Source organism: Penicillium solitum (assembly GCF_028829755.1).
Source record: "Penicillium solitum strain IBT 25940 chromosome Unknown utg000003l_segment0_segment0, whole genome shotgun sequence".
Taxonomy (NCBI): domain Eukaryota; kingdom Fungi; phylum Ascomycota; class Eurotiomycetes; order Eurotiales; family Aspergillaceae; genus Penicillium; species Penicillium solitum.
The window spans coordinates 2,389,056-2,409,696 of record NW_027072123.1 but is presented as its reverse complement, the minus strand read 5'-3'; the positions used below and the strand labels follow the sequence as shown (position 1 = coordinate 2,409,696).

At 46.3% G+C, this 20,641-nt stretch overlaps 10 protein-coding genes across 10 annotated transcripts; 4 read left to right on the top strand and 6 right to left on the bottom strand.

The window, feature by feature from the left end:
* Window positions 1–695: 695 nt before the first annotated feature.
* On the top strand, window positions 696–1,665 carry N7455_004816 (ankyrin repeat domain-containing protein; the record flags this gene model as incomplete). Its single annotated transcript, XM_065604894.1, has 2 exons — window positions 696–1,341; window positions 1,391–1,665. The coding sequence occupies 2 exons, from the start codon at window positions 696–698 to the stop codon at window positions 1,663–1,665; spliced, it is 921 nt and encodes a 306-aa protein (XP_065461794.1).
* Window positions 1,666–3,244: 1,579 nt separating this feature from the next.
* N7455_004815 (cytochrome P450) lies at window positions 3,245–4,905 on the bottom strand (the record flags this gene model as incomplete). The annotated part of the gene is made up of 3 exons (XM_040956219.2): window positions 3,245–3,280; window positions 3,332–3,476; window positions 3,542–4,905. The coding sequence occupies 3 exons, from the start codon at window positions 4,903–4,905 to the stop codon at window positions 3,245–3,247; spliced, it is 1,545 nt and encodes a 514-aa protein (XP_040813401.2).
* A 387-nt stretch (window positions 4,906–5,292) lies between these two features.
* On the top strand, window positions 5,293–6,156 carry N7455_004814 (uncharacterized protein; the record flags this gene model as incomplete). Its single annotated transcript, XM_040956268.2, has 2 exons — window positions 5,293–5,497; window positions 5,561–6,156. The coding sequence occupies 2 exons, from the start codon at window positions 5,293–5,295 to the stop codon at window positions 6,154–6,156; spliced, it is 801 nt and encodes a 266-aa protein (XP_040813246.2).
* Window positions 6,157–6,673: 517 nt separating this feature from the next.
* On the bottom strand, window positions 6,674–7,160 carry N7455_004813 (uncharacterized protein; the record flags this gene model as incomplete). The annotated part of the gene is made up of 3 exons (XM_065604893.1): window positions 6,674–6,978; window positions 7,004–7,100; window positions 7,152–7,160. The coding sequence occupies 3 exons, from the start codon at window positions 7,158–7,160 to the stop codon at window positions 6,674–6,676; spliced, it is 411 nt and encodes a 136-aa protein (XP_065461793.1).
* A 20-nt stretch (window positions 7,161–7,180) lies between these two features.
* On the bottom strand, window positions 7,181–7,581 carry N7455_004812 (uncharacterized protein; the record flags this gene model as incomplete). Its single annotated transcript, XM_065604892.1, has 3 exons — window positions 7,181–7,333; window positions 7,390–7,508; window positions 7,554–7,581. 3 exons carry the CDS (start codon window positions 7,579–7,581, stop codon window positions 7,181–7,183), a joined length of 300 nt encoding a protein of 99 aa, XP_065461792.1.
* Window positions 7,582–8,310: 729 nt separating this feature from the next.
* N7455_004811 (uncharacterized protein) lies at window positions 8,311–9,912 on the bottom strand (the record flags this gene model as incomplete). Its single annotated transcript, XM_040956154.2, has 1 exon — window positions 8,311–9,912. One exon carries the CDS (start codon window positions 9,910–9,912, stop codon window positions 8,311–8,313), a length of 1,602 nt encoding a protein of 533 aa, XP_040813325.2.
* Window positions 9,913–10,684: 772 nt separating this feature from the next.
* N7455_004810 (Major facilitator superfamily domain general substrate transporter) lies at window positions 10,685–12,319 on the top strand (the record flags this gene model as incomplete). The annotated part of the gene is made up of 1 exon (XM_065604891.1): window positions 10,685–12,319. The coding sequence occupies one exon, from the start codon at window positions 10,685–10,687 to the stop codon at window positions 12,317–12,319; it is 1,635 nt and encodes a 544-aa protein (XP_065461791.1).
* A 1,539-nt stretch (window positions 12,320–13,858) lies between these two features.
* Window positions 13,859–14,258, bottom strand: N7455_004809 (thioredoxin family protein; the record flags this gene model as incomplete). The annotated part of the gene is made up of 2 exons (XM_065604890.1): window positions 13,859–14,165; window positions 14,236–14,258. The coding sequence occupies 2 exons, from the start codon at window positions 14,256–14,258 to the stop codon at window positions 13,859–13,861; spliced, it is 330 nt and encodes a 109-aa protein (XP_065461790.1).
* Window positions 14,259–16,401: 2,143 nt separating this feature from the next.
* N7455_004808 (FMN-dependent alpha-hydroxy acid dehydrogenase family protein) lies at window positions 16,402–18,096 on the top strand (the record flags this gene model as incomplete). The annotated part of the gene is made up of 4 exons (XM_065604889.1): window positions 16,402–16,622; window positions 16,733–16,875; window positions 16,943–17,399; window positions 17,607–18,096. The coding sequence occupies 4 exons, from the start codon at window positions 16,402–16,404 to the stop codon at window positions 18,094–18,096; spliced, it is 1,311 nt and encodes a 436-aa protein (XP_065461789.1).
* A 441-nt stretch (window positions 18,097–18,537) lies between these two features.
* Window positions 18,538–20,055, bottom strand: N7455_004807 (uncharacterized protein; the record flags this gene model as incomplete). The annotated part of the gene is made up of 4 exons (XM_040956244.2): window positions 18,538–18,859; window positions 18,939–19,108; window positions 19,194–19,621; window positions 19,689–20,055. The coding sequence occupies 4 exons, from the start codon at window positions 20,053–20,055 to the stop codon at window positions 18,538–18,540; spliced, it is 1,287 nt and encodes a 428-aa protein (XP_040813268.2).
* Window positions 20,056–20,641: the final 586 nt, after the last annotated feature.

Here is a 20,641-nt window from a genome sequence, read left to right as displayed (position 1 = left end):
TTCGATTTAAAACTGAACTGAAGTGATCAACTTTCTCTTGGCGGAGGCCTTGGGCCACTCATCCCACTGAACTCTCACCTGGGCGGTAGGAACCAGTCAGACCTCTCTTTGTCCATCATCAGCATGAAAGGGCTTCGGGTAGGTGGTTTCATCATTCTACAACTATATAGGTTATTTCCTATATATCTCAGTTATTCTTCTTGCTCTCTATAGCCACGTAGCGACCCTACGTGCATCGGAATCTTCGGTCCTTTTTCGCCCTGACAAAAAGGATGCTTTCTTTTTTGGCCCCATTGAATAATTCACTTTTCCCTCAGTTTCGGTAAATATATTGAACGATGGGGATTGTGGTGAACTCATACCATGTTGTGGAGATCGCATTTCTGCCTCAGGTGGACAGGAAGGACCTTACTCCCTACCTGTTTGATCTTTCTCTCTCTCTCTCTCTCTCTCTCAGATGACTCAGTACTACCTGTGATTTATTTTCCCCAACACAGGCACTGACCTCGGGAAAGAGTACAGATCAAAGGGTAAACACCCGCCGTCAACGGACAAGACTTGGCGAAGAGACACCCTACTCCAATATCTACACAGAACGGGAAAGTACTGCGGGAAGATGGGCCTTCTCAATCTCCCCAATGAGGTGATTCTGCTCTGGTCCCCCACCTAGAGTACGAAAATGAGATCAACGCCCTATGTCTACTCGGCGGTTCTATGCACTACTGAACCCCATTCTGTACAAGCGTAGCATCAGCCAGCGAAATGAGGGCTACACTATTGAACGGGCCGCTATGAATGTGTCAGCCGTAACTACACGACTCATCCTGAAAGCAGGTGCGCCACCAGCCGCGTGCGGAGGCGAGCCATGGCAACCCTTCGCCTTGGCTGGTATTCACGGGTATAGTGAGATAACAAGACTGCTATACGAGCACGGCGTTGATCCATGCTCCATCAACAACGACTGGAAGAACGATATGGATGACGGAAACCGCGAAAACAGGGAAGAGGGCCACCCGCTCTCCATGCCAGCGTCACATGGCCACGTATCCGTTGTCAATTTACTGCTTAAATATGGTATGTGCCCGGATTTCACCACAGGCCACAATGAGGAGCGAACATCTATCTATCTAGCGGCCAAGAATGGCCATCTTGATGTTGTCCGCATGTTATCAGACGCGCGGAGTTCAATCAATGCACAGGACGGGAACGGCACAACGCCTCTCGCGTTTGCGGCGTGGAATGGCCACCTGGATATCGTGCAATTCCTGCTCTCCCGTGGAGCAGATCCTAACATTGCCACCGAACACGAGGGGACGTCGCTCTGCATGGCATCTCATTCCGGTAACATCGACATCGTCCGATGCATACTCGACCACGGGAATCCAAGAAGGCCACAAAGAAGTGGTCACAACCCTTCTCGCCCACGGCGCCAATCCAGACTACCTAAGCGAAGCCCTATTAACTGCCATCACCAACCCGTCGATCTTCTCCCTCCTCCTCTCCCACAACGCAGACCCAACCGGCTCCCTTCCCAAATCTAATCTCCTTACCTACGCCGTCTATTCCGGCAATGTCGACACCCTCCGAATGCTCCTCGACCACCCCAAAGCAACAGAGCTAGTAATGGACTCGATATCAGCAGAAACCCAAACCAAGAGACGGTAGATACTGCTCTAGGTTATATTAGTGATGATAATAGTACTAATCAATTAACAGTACGTCTTAAAAGAAAATCACATGATAGTTTATCTAATAGTGAAGAGAATATTTTAACTAAAAAAGCTAAATTATCTCGTGAAAATGATAATGAAAATAATAATGATAATACATCTATTAATGATAGTATTGAATTAGATACTAGCGTACCGGGTCGGAGAAAAACGCACCCCGCTCTTCTATGCTGCCCTCTACGGCGGCGAGGGAGTTTTCCGTCTCCTCCTTGACCGGGGTTTACTGACTGAACCTAAAGACCTCTTCGATCACACCACGGGGCTTGCTCTTGCGGCGTATCACGGGATTCCGCTTGTGCGTCTACTTCTAGACATGGGCCTCAGTGTTCATGCGGGCTTAAATGCAGGGGACCTGATTAATCTGGCTGCAACAGTCGGGGAAGATCTCGAGGGATTGCTTGACTTCCTCTTGGAGAGGGGGTGTAGCATTGGTGATCCTGATTCGATGGGTCGGACTGCGTTCTTCCTGGCTGCGCATAGCAGCGATAAGGAGGCGGTATCTGTTGAGTCCTTGATCCTTCCAAGATCATTCCACCTTGGTTGGTGGCGGTTGAAGATTATGAGAACTTGCAGCTTACTTATCCTGAGTCTATGTTCCGCTTAGCGGAAACTTCCAAGAAGAGAGTGTATCTTGATTTCCCATTTCTTTTCTCCATCTGCCTCAAATATCGATATCGCTGAAAATTGGCAATTCTAGTCCGGGGGCACCAATACTTAGCGTATCAATCGAGATGCAAGATGGTCCAAGGGAGCTGGACGGGAAGACGTTCCGAGTCAGGGTTACATATCACGGCGTTGAAATTGCTGATCCTGCTTCTGCGAGCCCTATCACTTTTCACACCTGTATTTTCGAAGACGATATCAGTTACGGTTTATATCATCGTGTTCGCGATGAGGATGAACTGTGGAAATACTGTGGATATCAGAATGTCTGTATGGGCCTCGGGGACAGTCCTGATGTCGAGGTCAACGTTGCAAATAGTGGTAGATTTATGAGTATACGCCCTGGCGAAAGCTGGATTACGACATATCGTCTCCATACTTATATCTGGGAGTTTCCGGACGATCCTCAGCCAGGGGATGTGTTCCGGTTTGTATTTTCGGGCGCTGCGGTAGATTGGTGGACAGGAGCATGCTCAGACGGTGGTCATCATGCCGTCTAGTCAATGGGGTGATGTTATTCACCCAGATGATAATAATGGCAGGCCTCAAATAGTGGTGCCCACCTCCAACCAGGTCGAGTTTGCTATTGCCGGCTAGACATTCCCCACGCTCGCAGACATTCCCCACGCTCGCAGACATTCCCCACGCTCGCAGACTCCTTCCACGTGGGAGCGTTTGGAGATATTAGCTATAGCAAAGAAACAAATTAATTTAGATTAGAACCTAGTAAAGATTTATTTTATATTCAATTGATAAAGTGTAGGGCTCATGTATCATCCAATCTGTGAAAACCCCAATATGATGCAATTCAAATCAAGCACATCGCACAACAACTGCACCACTTAGACTGCTCAATGTGGTGTGAACTCAATCTGACACTCATGTTCCTATCTCCATAATTAGCAAGTCCCTGAGAGAAACATATTAACTGAACATACCCGCATTCGACTACAAGTGTCATCATAGAATACCTCATAGCGACCTGTGATACCGGGAGAGACGGTGCCAAAATCTCCCATTGGTGTTGTTCTGTATTTTCGATAAATGGTTGCGACCAAAGTAGTCATTTCTGCCATTGCCAGGCTGTTCTTTGTTAGCCATCTCTGATAGTCAAAGCCGGAATTCGTCTCTATTGGGAAGGAACATACTGCATGCCAATACACATCCTTCCTCCACTAGAAAATGCCCAGAACCATTTCTTCATATCGGCCAAGTTTTCAGAGGGTTCCAACCAGCGACCAGGGTCGAATTTCGTGGGATTCTTGAATATCTCAGGGTTGCGATGGAGAGAGTATGGCGCCATAGAAACCACTGTCCGGGGCGGAATCGTGTAGCCATCAATTGTGGCTGCCGTAGGAAGTGAGCGTGGTTCTGACCCGGGAAGAGGTGCGTAAAGCCGGAGTGTCTCTTTAATAACAGCGTCGAGATAAGAAAGTTTGTCATTGCTTTCTACTCTGGGGATGCCATCAGAATTCAGCGATTCTTCGGGGATATTGCGAACTTCCTCAACGAGTTTGTCTTGGAATTGTTTGTTTTCTGGCCGAGAAAGAGCCCAAATCAGGAACATCAGCGTATCACTGGTGGTGTCAATGCCTGCCAGAAGATGGTCTGCACATTCCGATGCGATATCCAGATCATCGATTCCATTTGGCTTTTCGGAATGGTGGTGGCTCCATAGTCTCGAGATCAGGGCAGTTGCGTTCGCCTTCTCACTAGCAGAAGCACTAGCATACTTCTGAGTCGCTTTCATCGCGTGAAGTCTGATGCCGCTGTAGGTTGTTGGCAGTTGCATCGGGTACAGCCATTTCGCAATACAGCCACTAACCCCAGTCCTGGAGTAAAGCCATTCCGTGAAGTGAGGGAAATGAACTGCATACCACGATAGCTTGCGACGGGCAGTATCGATGATATCTCCGATGAGCGCGCGATCTTGCCCCAATCCCTCGAGACACGAAGTCTTGCCGAAAGATCCATAAAGGAACTCAGTGATGGTGTCTAGGGAGAAATAATGCAAAGTAGAAAAGATCTCGCTTTTCCTTCCATCTCGCTCCAAAAGGTCCATGTACAGTTTGACTTTGTTCTCAACCATTTCGGCATTTTGACCTTTGAGCATCACAGATTTGGCGTAGGCGTGAGCGAACAGCTTCTTTCTTTCTCCATGCTGCTTCGCGGTCGCGAAGGAAAACATATTCTTTCGACCGTAAACCTCAAACATGTGATAGAAGCCAGTGCGCTCAAAGCCACTTCCGGCACCGTAGATTGCACGTAAGGCCGAGATGCTGTTGAAGGTCACCTCAATGGGGCCGATACGAACGACGGGTCCATATTGCTGATGGAGGGCATTGATCTTTCGGGTGCGAGTTCCTTTGTAGTCCTCGTAGGCCAGTTTGAACTTGGTCAAGGCAAAGGACTTTGGACCGGGAATTTTCGCCAGAGGGCTAAATAAGGTAGAAATAGAGAGGTGGTAGACAAGAAAGGCTGCTATGAAAGCAGCGATCAGGATCCAAGTCATTGTGTTTCAATTTGTCACGCAGTGACACAGAAGAACCAAGTAGAATAGGATACGGATATTTCACAATACATCAAGGATATCTTTATCGACTTTATAGCGAATCAATGTGTGAATATTCCCAATCGCATAAGTTAGTAAGTGAGTCACTATCTCCAAAGTCTTCTTCGAAAACGGCAACCGGCAGCGAGACTCGGTAGAGCGGGGTTCGATTCTTGGAAGTTGGAGATTGTGGAGAACGACCCTTTGGAGTCCAAGATATGTTAGCATATTCGATTTGTAGTATTTATATTTCCAATCGAATCATGTAGATTACCTAGACCATCCTTGACCTGCCAAAATTTCCCCCGTTCTTCGGAGGAGACAACTTGAAGAATTATCGCCACCAAAATGTCAAAGTTACCCGTGCCAGTTTTGGAATCGAGCCTGACAACACGCATCTCGATGCGATGGGGATCAGAAACACCGTTTGAAACCACAGACACATTGGTGATAACGGTTGGCGAATGGTACGTTGACCTGCGAGTCGACAAAGAATCCGGTAAACTCGATTGGGCGCTCGCGGGAGAGTGTATCCAGGAAGGCAAAAACCCACGTATGATCCCAATCAATTATTCTGAATGTGAATGGTACATAACAAATGACTGACATCCCCTAGGGCGCGTGGTGTTCACCCATGAGATTGACTCCCACCACAATTTCAACATCAGCAACCCATGTCCATTCATCCCGCTTCCCAATGGAGATGATCTGGAGACTGGGACCATGGCTCGACCAGATGTACCTGGAGAGCCGATGACGGACTATGAAGAGGTGTGGAGATATCTTCCGTTTCGCGAAGGGCCGGAAGGGCCAGGGCGTGGCCTTTCGTGGATCTTGGAGTCTGATGAGGGTGTTTTGGAAGAGGGCCAGCACCAAGTTACCAAGGTGTTCCTAGCACAAATTGGGGGCTCGTATTTGGTTCTTCATCAGAAACAAATCCACGCAGTTGGGCAAACAGCCCTTGGGGGACGGGCTGTTCAAATAACCGGAGAGGAGGTGAGCGCGCGACGAGAAGAATGGACCGATGGCCACTGGGAGGTAAAACATGCATTGGGTACAGGCAGTGATGGCTTGCCCTCAATGGCTAATGGGTTAGACGTTGGAATGTGGGGACGTAAGAGTGGTGAGAAGGTCACCGTTGGTGGCTGTGACTTTATTGTGCGCGCATATGCTGCACATGCCCCAAGGAAAACCAGGGACTCTCGTCTCTAGGCCGTGCATAACGGTCGTTCTATTTCCTGTGATAATTATTCAACAATACAGTATATCGCACCTCTATTCTGCACCGCGAACACTTGTATCACATTGTAGTTGCACACTGGTAGATCAGAGGTTGGTGGCTGGAACAGAAGTTCGTATAGGCGTTCTTGAGGTGGCCATGATTCTCGCCCGAAGAGGGTGGGGGTTCCTTCTGTGGAGGCCATGGTCACGGAGCAATCGACTGCAACAAAGAGGAAGCTAGATCGGACAAAAAATCACCTGGATGTTTTCCGATTTCAATGTTGATCTCCTCGGGTATGAAGTTAGGTGATTCTCTGGAGATCAACTCAAGTATATAAATAACTTAACTTTACTAGTTGGAGCTCCATTATTGAATCGTGTGGAGGATCGGAGAGAAAATATGAATTGGGGGTGTGGGAGCACGGGGTACATACTGTCGGAGAGCTACCTACAGGCGACTAAGTATGCCACCGGTTCATAACTCTCATATAAATGCACCGTGATGCATCTATCCATACGGCCATTTACGTCCTTTCCAGTTCACAAACAGACCAGTATCCTCGATCGTAGCTCTCTTAATCTGCTCAAACATTCCGTGCACAGAATCATTGAGATCAATATCTCCCGCCCATCGGCTGAGTTTAGTTGGGACATCGCCAGGGTCAATGCAAAGCACGGCAATATTCTCTTTCGCTGCCTTCAGCTCAATTGCAACTGAGATACTGAGCGCATTAAGTGCCGATTTCGGCACGCGGTAGCTGATGTGTGTCCCGCAATCGTTCGCTTTGTTTTTATAAGCCGCTTCATCGAATACTCAAATTAGAGAGCCTGTTCTTACCGGCGATGGATGCCCACTCGGAGGTAATGTTGACGATGTTGCCAAACTCGCTCTTTTTCAGACTAGGGAGGAAGTATTTGCTCGCGAGGAATGGTCCCTATGCCGATCGTGTGAGATGATGAGACCTTGAGCTGATGATGGAACATACCACAGTCATGACACGGTATTTATAAATGATCAATCTATCCAGTTCTCGAAGTACATCTCTATACCGCCACAGTTTACCAGAACATCGAGAGCTTGATCATTGCCGTAGCTTTCGGCGGCGGCAGCAATACTGTCCTCCTCCAGGTAGTCAAGGTCGATGATGGTAGCCCCAGTGGATTTAAGCTAATGTGGTTATGAATTTTTGAACCTCCTGGGCATGAAGACAGAATTCAACTTACGTCTTCGAAAGAAGGATCAGATCTCGTCTGTGGCCGAATGGTGCCAAACACATTGTATCCTTGTTCCTTGAAAACTTTCAACAACCCAAGTCCCAGGTCTCTATTCGCACCTTGCCGGACTTTAATATAATATAAGGAATGTAAAAGGGCTGTGGGGACCAAACCGATGAGGAGAACATTACGGGGAGCCATTTTGAGGAATAAACTTACTTCACCTATGGTGTAAAATCCTTCGTAAGCTAATCAAGATTGGAAAGAAGGCCTTTTACTGATGCTTTGAGGGTGGTTGTCGAGGTCAACCCCGATCCTTTGTCCACTACCTCTGCGCTCGACAACGAGGGTTCAAGGGGTGCAGTTCGTGGGTAAGTACATCGGAATAAACACATACGCTCTCGCTGATATGTCAGTTCACTGCATGGAATTTCTATCTTGATCAAAGAAACAGTATGTTTACTGCATCAGCTCGAAGCTTCTTGGAATCTTAGATAAAATTTTCTTTCATTCGCCAGCATGTCAGACTATCAGCACTTTCATTTCTTGGGTCCAATTATTTCGTTTTTCTTTTTCCCTTTGTCTCCCTTGCCTGTTTGAAAGGTTCACTTTTCTAGAGACTCACCGCCACTTAAGCTAACACAGACTCTCGATCTAGAATGCTACAAATGACAGCATGAATAACACTGCTGGATCCTACGCACTCGTTGGAGCCAGGGTACGTACTAATTAATCGATCGCAAGGAAGCTTCGAGAAGCAGAAGCCATTATCTTAATTTTAACTTAATTACTCCGTAGATATGATTTTAATTATAAAAGGGGTAGAAATGAGGCGTTTAATTCAAGATTCCTTATTAAGTAAGTGTGGAATTTAAATATATTATCTCCTTAGATTTCATATTTCCTCTCCAATACTCACATCTATATAAACTACGCACCGTGAACCACGGCTACACGATCAAAATCTGTCAAGTCAGTGCTATCGAACTTCCAGGCCGGCGTCTTCCGTTCGAAGAGGATATCAAGCTCCTCGAAAGTCCTTCCCCTGGTTTCTGGCAAACAAATAAACGCCCAAACAATCACCCCAACGCTGAGTCCGCCAAATAAAAATCCAATTTTGCCACCCCAATTCGCCTCAAGAGGGCTCATTGCATAGGGAAGAGCAGCTGTAATAACAAGGGAAAAGATATGGGCAAAAGAACATGCCACACCCATCGTCTTTCCGCGTATTGTTGTGCTTGGAATCTCGGCAATCAATGCATAAACAAGGGGGCCAAGACCGAAGTTGTAAATAAAGTAAAAGACAAGCAGCATAGACGACTTGGCGTATAGGGCGGCCTTGTTGGAAGATGGTGCGAGATCCAAAAACCCAATCAAAAACATCAAGACTGCAGTGGCGCAACAAGTTGAAATGTAGCCAAACCTCCTACCCCAGATTGACAATAAAGGCCACGAAATCACGTTCCCAACAATACCAAGCGCAAACAAACCAAGAGATAGATCGAATGCTTGATCTGTTGACACACCCGCCAGCTGGAAAAAGTAGGTACAATATGAAGACACAACGTTAATCCCGCAGAGGAATTGACCACTGTAACAGATTGAACATATTGCAGTACGTCGGAAGTTTGTGCCCTTGAAGCAATCAAGGTAGGTAGTTGTAGATACACATTGCTCCCCCAGTAGAATGGTTTCTTTCATATGAGCAAGGGTATCATCGAGATCCTGGGTGTATCCAGTACGCTCCAGGGACTTTGCTGCTTCTTCATATCGCGCTTTCTTCACCAGAAACCAGGGTGTTTCGGGAGCGAAGAACGCCCCGAGGATAAAGAGCACAGGGAAAGCGTACTCTGTTATGAAAGGGACCTTGTAAGCCCATTTGTCCACCCGGGTTTCGGTTCCGCGTAAGATCCCGATAGCAATAAATGACCCAGCCACCTGAGCAAAGTTGTTGGCTGCCAGTCCGATACCTCGAAGACTAACAGGGAGGATTTCCGAGATATATGCCGGTCCGAGGACGGGAAATCCGCCAGTAAGTAGGCCAGTAAGAAGATCTCCGGCGAAGATAATGCCGGCAGTGTTACCCAGAACTTCCATCAAGAGAGTTCCGAGAGAGAGTGTTGTGCAGCATAGCAGTGTTTTTCTGGGCCCAAAACGATCAACACACCATCCGGCCCAAATTGGAGCCACCAAGAAACCGATGATAGGTGCGTATGGGAATGCGGATGTCCAAGAAGGAGAGAGGACGTAAGTGCCTGATCCAGCAGGGTATTCGTAACCAAAGTCTTTTCGGAATTGTGGAACACCGACCAAACTGCCGAGGATTGTTGGATCGTAACCAATAACGAAACCGGGTAGAATAAAATAGGATGCCCAGAAGATAGCGCTCCTGTGCTTGGAAAGAGCTTGCCGTACAGTCAGCTCATGTTCACGGCGTGTGGCCCTTTGAGAACTCTCGATCAAGTCGCGTTCAGCGTCATTTTTCAGATCTGGCGATATATCTGTGGAGGGTCGAGGTTCAGGGGAAGCCATGTTGGGTGGTTGCTCTGGCTTAATCTACTAGAAGCTTAGGTCCGCGAGTGCATCTATATACTCACCGTTCTTATCCGAACCCCCTCTAACATGTTCGCATTGGGATAAGGCCGCCTTCCTAATCAAGCATTTTCTTTAAACTATCTGTATAAATGCGCGTGCCAATGGGGTGCTGACCCCGCGTTATCATTCTAGCGCTACTTCGGGGCTATAATACAAGTTATAGTAGCCGAGTATGTACCCTACCCCACAGCACTAAGGAGATATCCCCAAACCTAGTCGAGAATGCAAGAATATATCCGGCACTTATTTTTTCCTCTTCGTCCATTAGCGCAAATAAGGCAGACATTAGGATTATTGTGATGTGGTCTTGGTGAGCTGGCGGAGTCGCAATGACATTACAGCTCGGGGCGCTAGGTCTTTGTCTCTCTCTTCGCATTGGAATGACGATCATCTGACCGTACCTTAGAAAGGATCTATGTTAATCTATGAACAAGAGGCCCATCGAAAAGAGGGGTGTTGAAAGTGCTTATCTCTGGCCTCCAGTGGTTCCATGGCTGCCTCACTTGCTTCTTTGGCTCACCTGCCTATTTGGGTAATATTTTGGGAACCTTTATTGTTCGTGTGCTTTCCTGCCCATGTGATCAGTGGACTTCTAAAGCTATTGACTCGATATTGTAAAATCAATTTCAAGCCCCCTTCAACAGCATTCACAGTTACCGTCGCCTTGTATTCCGTGTCATATATTCCTCTATCTATGGAACACCCTACCATGGAGTATCTCCCAGAGCACCATGAGCATGATGATATACCTGGAACTATCCTCCTCGTTGAAAAAGCGCATGAAAGCAGTATATCTGCTCAACGGAAAGGAATAATTCTAGAACCACAACCTAGCACAGACCCAAATGATCCCCTTAATCGATCACAAAGGTGGAAACATCTCAACATCGGCATGGTATGTTTGTACACATTTGCTATTGGAATATGCACTGCTGCGCAGTTTTCCATCATGACACAAATATCCGAATCGCAGAAAGTCAGCATTGCAGATCTCAATTTGGGCACTGGATTGATGCAGTTGATGCAAGGATGGGCAAATCTCTTATGGCAACCAATCGCCATGACCTATGGCCGCAGACTAGTCTACCTTGTGACCATCGTATGCTCGATAGGACCAGTTCTATGGGTTCCACTGGCTCATGGCGCCAGCCAATGGTATGCGCACCGCATTCTTCTGGGACTATTCTGCTCGTCCGTGGAGTCTCTACCAGAATTGTCTGTTCAGGATCTCTTCTTCGCTCATGAACGAGGAAACTATATGGCCCTGTATACTTTTGTCTTGTTCGGGTCCAACTTTATGGCGCCCTTTCTCGCGGGGTTCAAAGCGGATGGCCTGAACTGGAAATGGGTTATGTACCTTGCTACAATATTTTTGGGCATCTGCTCACTGATCCTATTCTTTTTCATGGAGGACACAATCTATTTTCGAAAAACAAGCGACAGCGAGGCCCAGCAATATGAGATTGTGCCCGCGGATGACAATGGAGATCCAGGGATCATCACCACCGAGCGACTCGAGACTGAAACAGCCACAAGGGGTCAGACTGGAATGTCCACAGACCCGAAACCTCGTTGGCGGAGGCTAGCATTGGCTACAATATTACCAGGTCGTCCAACTCACAAGCAAATGGCATTGAAGAGCTGGCAGTCGTTGAAAATACCATTCTTCTTTCCTAATATTCTCTGGGCCGGTCTCTTATACGGGTCAAACCTAGCCCTTTACAGCGTGATTAATGCGACAATTTCGAGTATCCTGGGATCGAGTCCATACAATTTTCCTCCAACGATGGTTGGTGTTGCTTATCTCTCCCCGTTTGTCTTCGGCGGCGCTGCATCCGTTTGGGCGGGAAAGATTTCAGATTCTCTCGCCATCAAACTTGCAAAGCGCAATGGAGGTGTCCGGGAACCAGAGCATAGGCTGTGGGGGCTTCTAGTGTCCGCGCCTATTGCCGCAGGGGGGCTCCTCATGTGGGGGGTTGGGGCCAGTCAAGGTGCACACTACATGGTTTTGATCATCGGAATTGGCATCACCACCTTTGGAGTCGTCTGCGCAAGTGCGATATCATTAGCATACGCTGTCGATTGTTTCAAAGAAATGGCCGGTGAATCCTTTGTTTCCATCAATATCATTCGGAATACAATAGGGTTCAGCTTCAGCTACGCTATAACACCGTGGATTGAAGCAGTGGGCCTTCGAAACTGCTTTATCTCGGTATCATTGATCTCGTTCTTTTGTACATATACATTTATTGGTGTGATTCTGTGGGGAAAATCAGGGAGAAGGATGTCTGCAGAGCGATATTGGCAATTTGTTGCTACCGAGAGAGAGATGGCCTACGCATAGTAGCTGCCCCAGTGGTAAATATATAATCCAATCATTAATTTTGGATTCGGCCCTGGCAATAAAATAATGTTGGGTGAGAAGATCTTTATACAGGGTGGATCGAAATCAGTTTCATCACTTACTATATTCTTTCTCGAACCCTCTTTCGAAACACGCTATTCCTACTACGGTTAGCCTGTCCCTGTCCCTGAACCCCTTTCTTGGCAGTATTCCAGTACAGTCGTAAATAACAACTTAAAAATAGCTCCTGTATTAGACTCGTATGGTCTCCAGGGTTTCTAGAACCTTAGTCATGTAAACAGGCCAAACAGACGAATGTTAAAGGTCAAGATTCGAAATATGCCCCCGCTCCAGGATAGTACGTTGACACGTCTGCGTCAAGTTCTGGACTGTGGACTTAGCCTTTCCCCCGACTACTGTATCGAGAACGACCTAGAAGTCCTATCACAACAGCTCGAGGTCACTCTTTCTACTAGTGGGACGAACACGAACTCCTTAGATTAGCGAACTACCCCCTCGCCTTTCAACCACACGATAAATTATTTTCCACATTCCCAGTAATCCACCTCCTCACCATCGACATCTCAACTATGTGAATTCCGGCGTGGGCCTATGATCGATATATTGTGTAATATGTGGTGATCCATTTTCTAGCCAAGTGGACATAGACCCTTAAGAAACGGACGAGTTCTATTACAGTATCGGGATAATGGAATGCCACCTGGGATAGGTGGACAATCTGAATCTCGACAGAGTGAACCAAAATAGTTAAATATTGACAAGATCTAGGCCAAGAACGAGCTAACATTTTGTAGGCTTTGCTAAGACTGTTTTTATGGTTAATGAACCACTGCACCACTTTTAGCGTGTGGTGCAGCTATACTAACACTTAAATTTTTTTTTATGTTTATTTTTGCGCGATACTATAGCTAAAATTCATACTGTGGTATAGTAAGTCAGATCGAACTAGGCCCCTATACTCGAAGATCTAAGATATTATGTAGATTAGGGCGGACGTTCTGAGTGCTAAAGTCTAAGAACTATTGTACCGAAAGAATCATCGGAACTAGCTCGCTTTTGTCCAGCTAAAGAGCTATAGACAGTAAGCGGGCAGCCACACCGAATCCACAATTGCGTCACCTAGATATAAGTCATCAGAATTATTATTATGGTATTGTAAAGTATATGAGGTTTTCTAGTGTTTACAGGATAGAGCCTGTCAACTAGGTAAGACGAAGATGTCTCAGGAACGGATATATTGTCTGAAGGATACAGAGACTGATCCTTAGGGAACTCTCAGGTTCCCCCAGGATGGAATATTTAACATGAACAGGAGCGGGGAAGGTACGCTGTATGATCGACAGTGATACGCTGGTGATAAGCCGTCTTGACGATAGGACTCCGAAGGTTCGGAATCCACTCCGTTACAGGGATAGGAAAATGTTATGGGCAGAAAACAAATAGTTATTTCCCTAAAAACAGGTACCTTTCACTACTTCTCCGCCTTCCAGCAATAAGGGCAATCCTGCCTTCCATTTTTCATGCTTGACTAGCGGCTGCCTGAAGAAGCTCTTCCAAACCAGCCGGGTTAGCCCCAACAATTTCTTTAATTTTCTTCCCGTCTTTATATGCAATGAAGGTTGGCATTACACGTATGCCGACCTCCCGAGAAATTTGTTCTTGTTCACCGACATCAACTTTGTAAAATTCGACATTGTTGAACTGCTCCAACTTCGACACTCTCTCGAGAATAGGCGACATAGCTCGGCAAGATGTACAATTTGTTTGCCAGAAGTCGATTACAACGGACTTCCCGCTGTTAATGATTTGATTGAATTCGTTGTACCTATAATATTGGAAATATTAGCACTGAGCAATATGGTCTAAGGGGGGAAACTGTTTGTAACATCACGTACGAGTTGATGGCTATAACAGACATTCTGATCAATAGGTTTTCTTCAGCAAATTCACAAATAGATGGTTTATGAATTTGGAAACAACAAGGGAGTAGCAAAGTAAGAATTCTTAGCACATGAGAAATAACTGCGCCTGACTACTCATTTATATGATTTCATCTAACATTACCCCTCAACTCACCATCCATTCAGCTGTATAGGCGGAACGGGTTGTGATTTACTCGCAGGGCCCCGCAGCAGCCACGCCATCATCTCTTTAAAAGGTGATGACGTATCTTTAAGAAGAAACCTAGGGGTGTAGAGCTATGTGGCAACTGAGATCAGCTGCACATTCCACCAAGGCAGTCAGTCAATGATCGCGGTATAAGCGACCCAATTACGGCCTATAACTCTCTACTTGGCGTCTCCCGCATACTTGTAGTCAACATATTGTACCACCTCAACAAGCGGTGTGCGAATCTTCAGCCGTGCACGGATGTTGAACGATTCTCTTAGCGCTTGCTAGATCCTTGCTCGATCTATACATCAACGCGTTCGGGCCCCCATGACATAATAAGATGGTTCACAGATAACTTTCGTACCCTACCTCGACCAGTTGACTTGTGAGCCGAAGCTCTTCCTGCCGTTGCCCTTGTTCTCGTCCCTATATTAGTATTCCTATCCTTATTTCCCTTCCGAGATTTACGCTCCAAGGTTAGTTCACAATCACTACGACCACTGTCATCATGGTAATTCACACCCACTCAATGTAACCAAATCACCCTTATGACATCGAATGCTAACAGCCCATTTGTTTCACAGTCGCACACGAGTGATGACGACGATCTAAGTGTCCGACTATTTTGACAAGACTAGCTTCGAGCATTGCTGGCATAGGAAACGGAGGGCTTAGATGTCAATGCCTAGATAAGCTGAATGCTTGAACAACACATGTTCATATATTAATTACTACTCCCTATCATTCTCCCTAAAATGATTTTTCCTATCATAGATTGACTTATTAGGCACTAGTCAAAGGGATTACCTGACCATTCCAGTGAGCATTGCTGCTAAGAGATCGAGGGCAAGCAGAGCCATTAACGAGCGAGCCCAGAGCCTGTGAGATGCCAGTATTCTCTGCACTGCAAGAGTATTACAGGTAATTTATAGAACCTTACATCATGTGACGATAACTTTCAATACGATTCATTAATAGTGTCTGAGCTAAGCCTGAACTGGATTAGCGTGTTTCGGAATAGGGTTCGAGAAAGATTATATGAGAGCAAAGTGGTGAAACTGATTTCGATCCATCCTGTAGGTGAACACGATAGACACCTCAATTGATTTCAATTCCCAAAGCGTGTTGAAACTGTTAGTGTTGAGACGGACCCTTGAGGAAATCCGGTCCTCATTCTGACATCTTTCCAGATTAGGAAATTACCGTATTAGGCAACTAAGGCCCGTGCTCCCATCTTGGACCATTAGTCATATCCCCGCCTGCCCCCCCAGACGGAGTGGATCGTCCATGAATGCCGAGGAACAACCTTCCAAAAGATTGTAGAGAATTGCAGTTTTTTTTTTTTTTTTTCAATGAGTATGATGTTGCGAACAAAATAATTATAGTTGAGAAATATAACGAGGATGGTTCTCTGTTCGAAGAATATAGACTGAGTGTGTGGATGTCTTTAAGATAACCAGCGTCTTCTATATTCGTCAAAATAAGTTCAAAATTATGACCAGTTTCTATATTGCCAAGTAGCTTGATTGGATATTGAGAACTCTAGAAATCGGGTACTTATGAGCCTCTTATTAATCGGGCTCAGGCATTGCGTTGGTACTATGGGGCTACTGCATATTCCCAACAATACATGCAGACGTTGTACGGAGTAGGTCTCATTTAATTTTGATGGGACACTGGACCGTGAATATTCCTCGTTCAGACTAATAACTTCGTGTTTATTAGGATTACGTGTCATGTTACTGGACAGATACCTCAATTGATTCCAAGGATTCAGTGATAGCGGAATTCCTTCTCGGCCCGTACCCCATATTCCGTGTAGGGATTTTAGCCGTAGATTAGTAAGAACAAACCAAGCGACATTCCAGCTGCTTTTAGAGCCGGGCCGAGGCCTATCCTTTAAATCATTGAAAACCAGATAATAGTAATGCATAATTGAGTGCGGGAATATGGAATCGCTGCGTATCTGTGAAAGATCCGAAGTCGCTGAACACAAATCCCTACAAAGCTGCTGGGTTATCATCGACCAAATCGTGTATGATTTAACATCTTTTGTTGAATTTCATCCGGGCGGATCGAGGATAATTCTCCAGTACGGTGGCAGAGACGCTACCCAGGCATTTAAAGGCATTCATTCTTGTGATACGCTGCAAAAGTATATGAAAATCGAGTGAGGGATATCATTGTACTTCAAAGATCTGACGGGGTACTGACCTATTTGCTTTCACATAGAGATATCGTAGGTAAAGTTGATACACCAACACCAATTCCCAAAATGAGTGTAAAAACACCCGATACCAAAGAGTCCAATGGGGAAGTCTCCAGCCCATCACCAACCCCAAAGCTGCGACTAAGGAGTATCTTGAACATGAGTGACTTTGAAGTGGCCGCGTCGCAGCGCCTCTCTCCCAAGGCCTTTGCTTGTGAGTTTTTCTTTTCTTAGCCTATAGTACTTTCCATTTGGATTGAAATTAACCCCCACTGTTGCAGTCTTCAAAGCAGGGGCTGATGATGAGAAAACAGAGCAATGGAACCGCAATTCCTGGCAGCTTGCTCGATTTAGACCTCGTGTCTTGCGCCCTGTGGAGTCTATCGATTTGTCCACCACAATCCTAGGAACTAAACTAAGCGTCCCGTTCTTCATCGGACCAGCTGGGGGCGGCAAACTTGCCCACCCAGCGGGCGAGGTCTTGATGACCAAAGCTGCGGCGAAGAATGGTGTCCTTCATTGGGTGTGCAATATGGCTGGATGCACTCAGGAGGAGATGGCGAGCGCTCGCGCTCCAAACCAGACCACATATTGGCAGATTTACGCAAAAGCCAACTTGGAAGTCACCGAAAAGGAAATCAAACGAGCGATCGAGCTTGGGTACAAAGGCTTTGCGTTGACGGTTGATGCTACCCGCGCCGGGAAACGTGAGCGGGATCTGCGAATGGAAGCTGCAGAGTACGAGGTGCGTGAACTTTGTGATACCTTTGATAATGTAGCAGGGAATATTTCTTATTGACTGTTATTCAGGCCTCACACTCGGATGAGCTAGAAGACGAGGAAGACGACACACCCACGACCGGCGGAATTAGTGCGCAACGCGGGTAAGTATTCTAATACCTTTTCAACATTGTTAGTTTAGAATCTCATTCTTGAATGACATAGAGCGGTCGTCTCGTTTTTCGATTGGGACTCGGCCATTACGTGGTTGCGCGGACTGACAGATTTACCCATCGCCATCAAGGGTATTCAGTGCTGGGAGGACGCAGCCCTGTGCATGAAATACGGAGTACATCCCTGGATATCCAATCATGGTGGACGACAACTTGAGGGAGCCCCGTCGGCGATTGAAACATTGATCGAGATTCGTCAGAATGCACCGGAAGTGTTTGATAAGTGTGAGGTAATTGTGGACGGCGGTATCATGAGAGGTGCCGATGTGGTCAAGGCAATTGCACTCGGTGCGAAGGGGGTGGCTATTGGGCGCGCATTCTTGTACGCGTTGGCATTTGGGGAGACTGGCGTGAGCAAGGCTATCCAGATCCTTAGGGCTGAGATGGAGACAACCATGGCTCTCCTAGGCGTGACTCGGATCGAAGATCTGAATCTATCATATGTGGCCATTCGGGATTCTGCTGTTCGGTCTCGCTTGTAGATCCGTACCTTGGACAGTGGGTAACTTAGTGTAGATATTTGTTTTTGTTCTATGTGATAGAAGAGAGTGTTAATATTTATTCTCAGAACTTATGTGCGTGGTTGCCTTGCTCACCATCTCGTTGAGCTCCCTCCCTGTGCCTTCCAAATCATTAGCTGAATTCAGTCTACGGCCATTTTCTCAACTTGCCTTCTTGTCCCTATCTTTCCTAGTTCCGGCTAATTTATTCATTACTCAAACCCCACTATTCCATTGCTTAATACGCAGATATCGTCTGCTGAAGATTCAGAATATAGACTGGGTCTGAAACTAAGAACCACTTTCAATTTAACAAAATAGAAATATACACACGCATACGAGCTGAGAATGAAACGGGATCTACGAATAACAATAGGAGAGGATGCATCTTGGGTTACTGTATTTTGCATGTTTGCTAGCGACCTATATCCCGTCATGACCTTGATACTCACAAATCCCACTCCCATTGGGCATGAATAGAGTATTACTATCTACTTTGCGCTGATCCTCCAGCTTCTCAGCCGTCTCAACCCCTGCCACTGGTAGCTTGTACTGCAGTGTCTTGCCTTCCATCCCAGGAACGGCATGTGGGAAAGACAAGTATTCAGGTAGTAAGCCAAGCTGACGAAGTGCTGTAGATTGATCCCAACTAATATGTTCATGATACAGTCTGTCTCCACGAATGTTCACCACTGCATAGAATGGAATGCGGAGGGGAAGATGTGTCGGTGGGATTCCGGGAAGACTAGATTTGAAATTATCAGCATTTGATAAGAAAGAATAGGGTGGAAATTATTCGCCAAAGGAAACAGATATTCACTTACAGCCAATCAACCTCTTTATCGTGGTTGAATATGAAAATAAATTCGTCCACAATGCGGTCGACGCCAAGCGTTCGACTGACCAAGTTCATTTTGATGCTGTCGGGGTTACTGAAGATGAAGTGGTTGCGGTAGAAATCCGTCAGGCGCTTTCGTCCAATACCTCCGGTCATCTAGTTAATATCGATTCGTTAGCCAAGGATTCGATGACCAAAAAAAAAGAGTGCATCTGCACTCCTCCAGTGAGACACTGCTTACCGTGGGAATGTGATTAACATATGGCTCTCGCACCATAGTAGCCATTGTCTTCTCAACAGACCGATTCTCAAACTCCCAATATGTGTGCTCATCCCATATTTTTTCCAACTCAAATATGGGACCACCGATATACTTCTTGATGAACGTTAAGCTGCGAGTATGAGACACCGCTGCGGCAGAATAGACAAACTCAGGGCTGTGGGGCATGATGAAATCCGTCGCCACTTCGGGGTACGTATAAATTGTTAGTCCCTCCTTCTCTGTGGGGACTGTTTTGCCTCCCTGATGAACCAGCTGAGGCTTGGAGGCGGAAGCAAAATCAAATCCAGAAGAGAAAGTGACAACAACCACGATGGTATCGGAACTTGCCACAGCTGTCACAAGCTGTCCCAGGAACGATGGTGTATATTCTTCTGGTGACCCATACACTGCTCATCCCACTAGATTAGTTTCGACAGAATTGTATGCGAGAGAAAAGGTGTTTCGATAACGTACGAAGTATGCCAAATTTTTCTTTCACATCACATTCTTCTAGACTCTTGAGGCTCTCAATAGCTTTATCGAGGAACTCAGCCTCTAGTGACCAGTCTCCAGGCTCGGAAGTCTTGCGCGCGGCAATGCGCAAAACGGCATATCCCTCCTCGGCCCATTTGTATTGTGGGACGGGATCCAGGGTGGTCGATGGGAACTCTGCGGAGGGGATATACGGCAAATCATAGCCGGGGTCTATCACAATGAGACCAGGACCATGTCCCCGACGGGAAAGTGGAGGCTGTAGAGTAACATTTGGTGCTAATGTCACCCGCGGGGCGTTTGGGAGCTCTTCGAGGCCTGGGATATCACTGGAGTCGGTGGAAGACATGTTTATGCAGAGATTGAGTTTGAGGATTATTTGTCTAACGTTGTAGTATGAATTGAAATGGGAAAGGTAGCAATCGCCCTATTTGAAGATAAATAACAGACAGCGATATGATATGAGGGTTATCAGTCGGAGATCGGTGATCGGAAATGCGGCTATAAACCTGCGGACCGGAACGGTTAAGAGATAACGTCCGACTACGTACATATCCGGCTAATGTTCAGTGTTATGATAGGCCCATGGCACACTGTATGTAGTGCGGAATTTGAAGATGTTGATTCACTTGACAAAGAGCAAGCATAGGTGAATTATAGATTCATTTTTTTTTTTTTTTTTTTTTTTCAGTACGCTCGTGGGTTTTTTTTTCATTGGAATACATCCATGTCGCACAGTGAAACAACATGAAATAATGGGGGAAAAAAAAGTCAACTACGGGGGTTTATTGTAGCTTAACTAATATTCTACAAAATGTCATGTCACGCACTATATATATCGGAGCCTGGACTATCTGAGAATTACGCTCAGACATAGTGGTCTTTTTGGCATAGTTTGTAACTCGCCAGTCCAGGGGCAGGTTGTAACAAGCCTC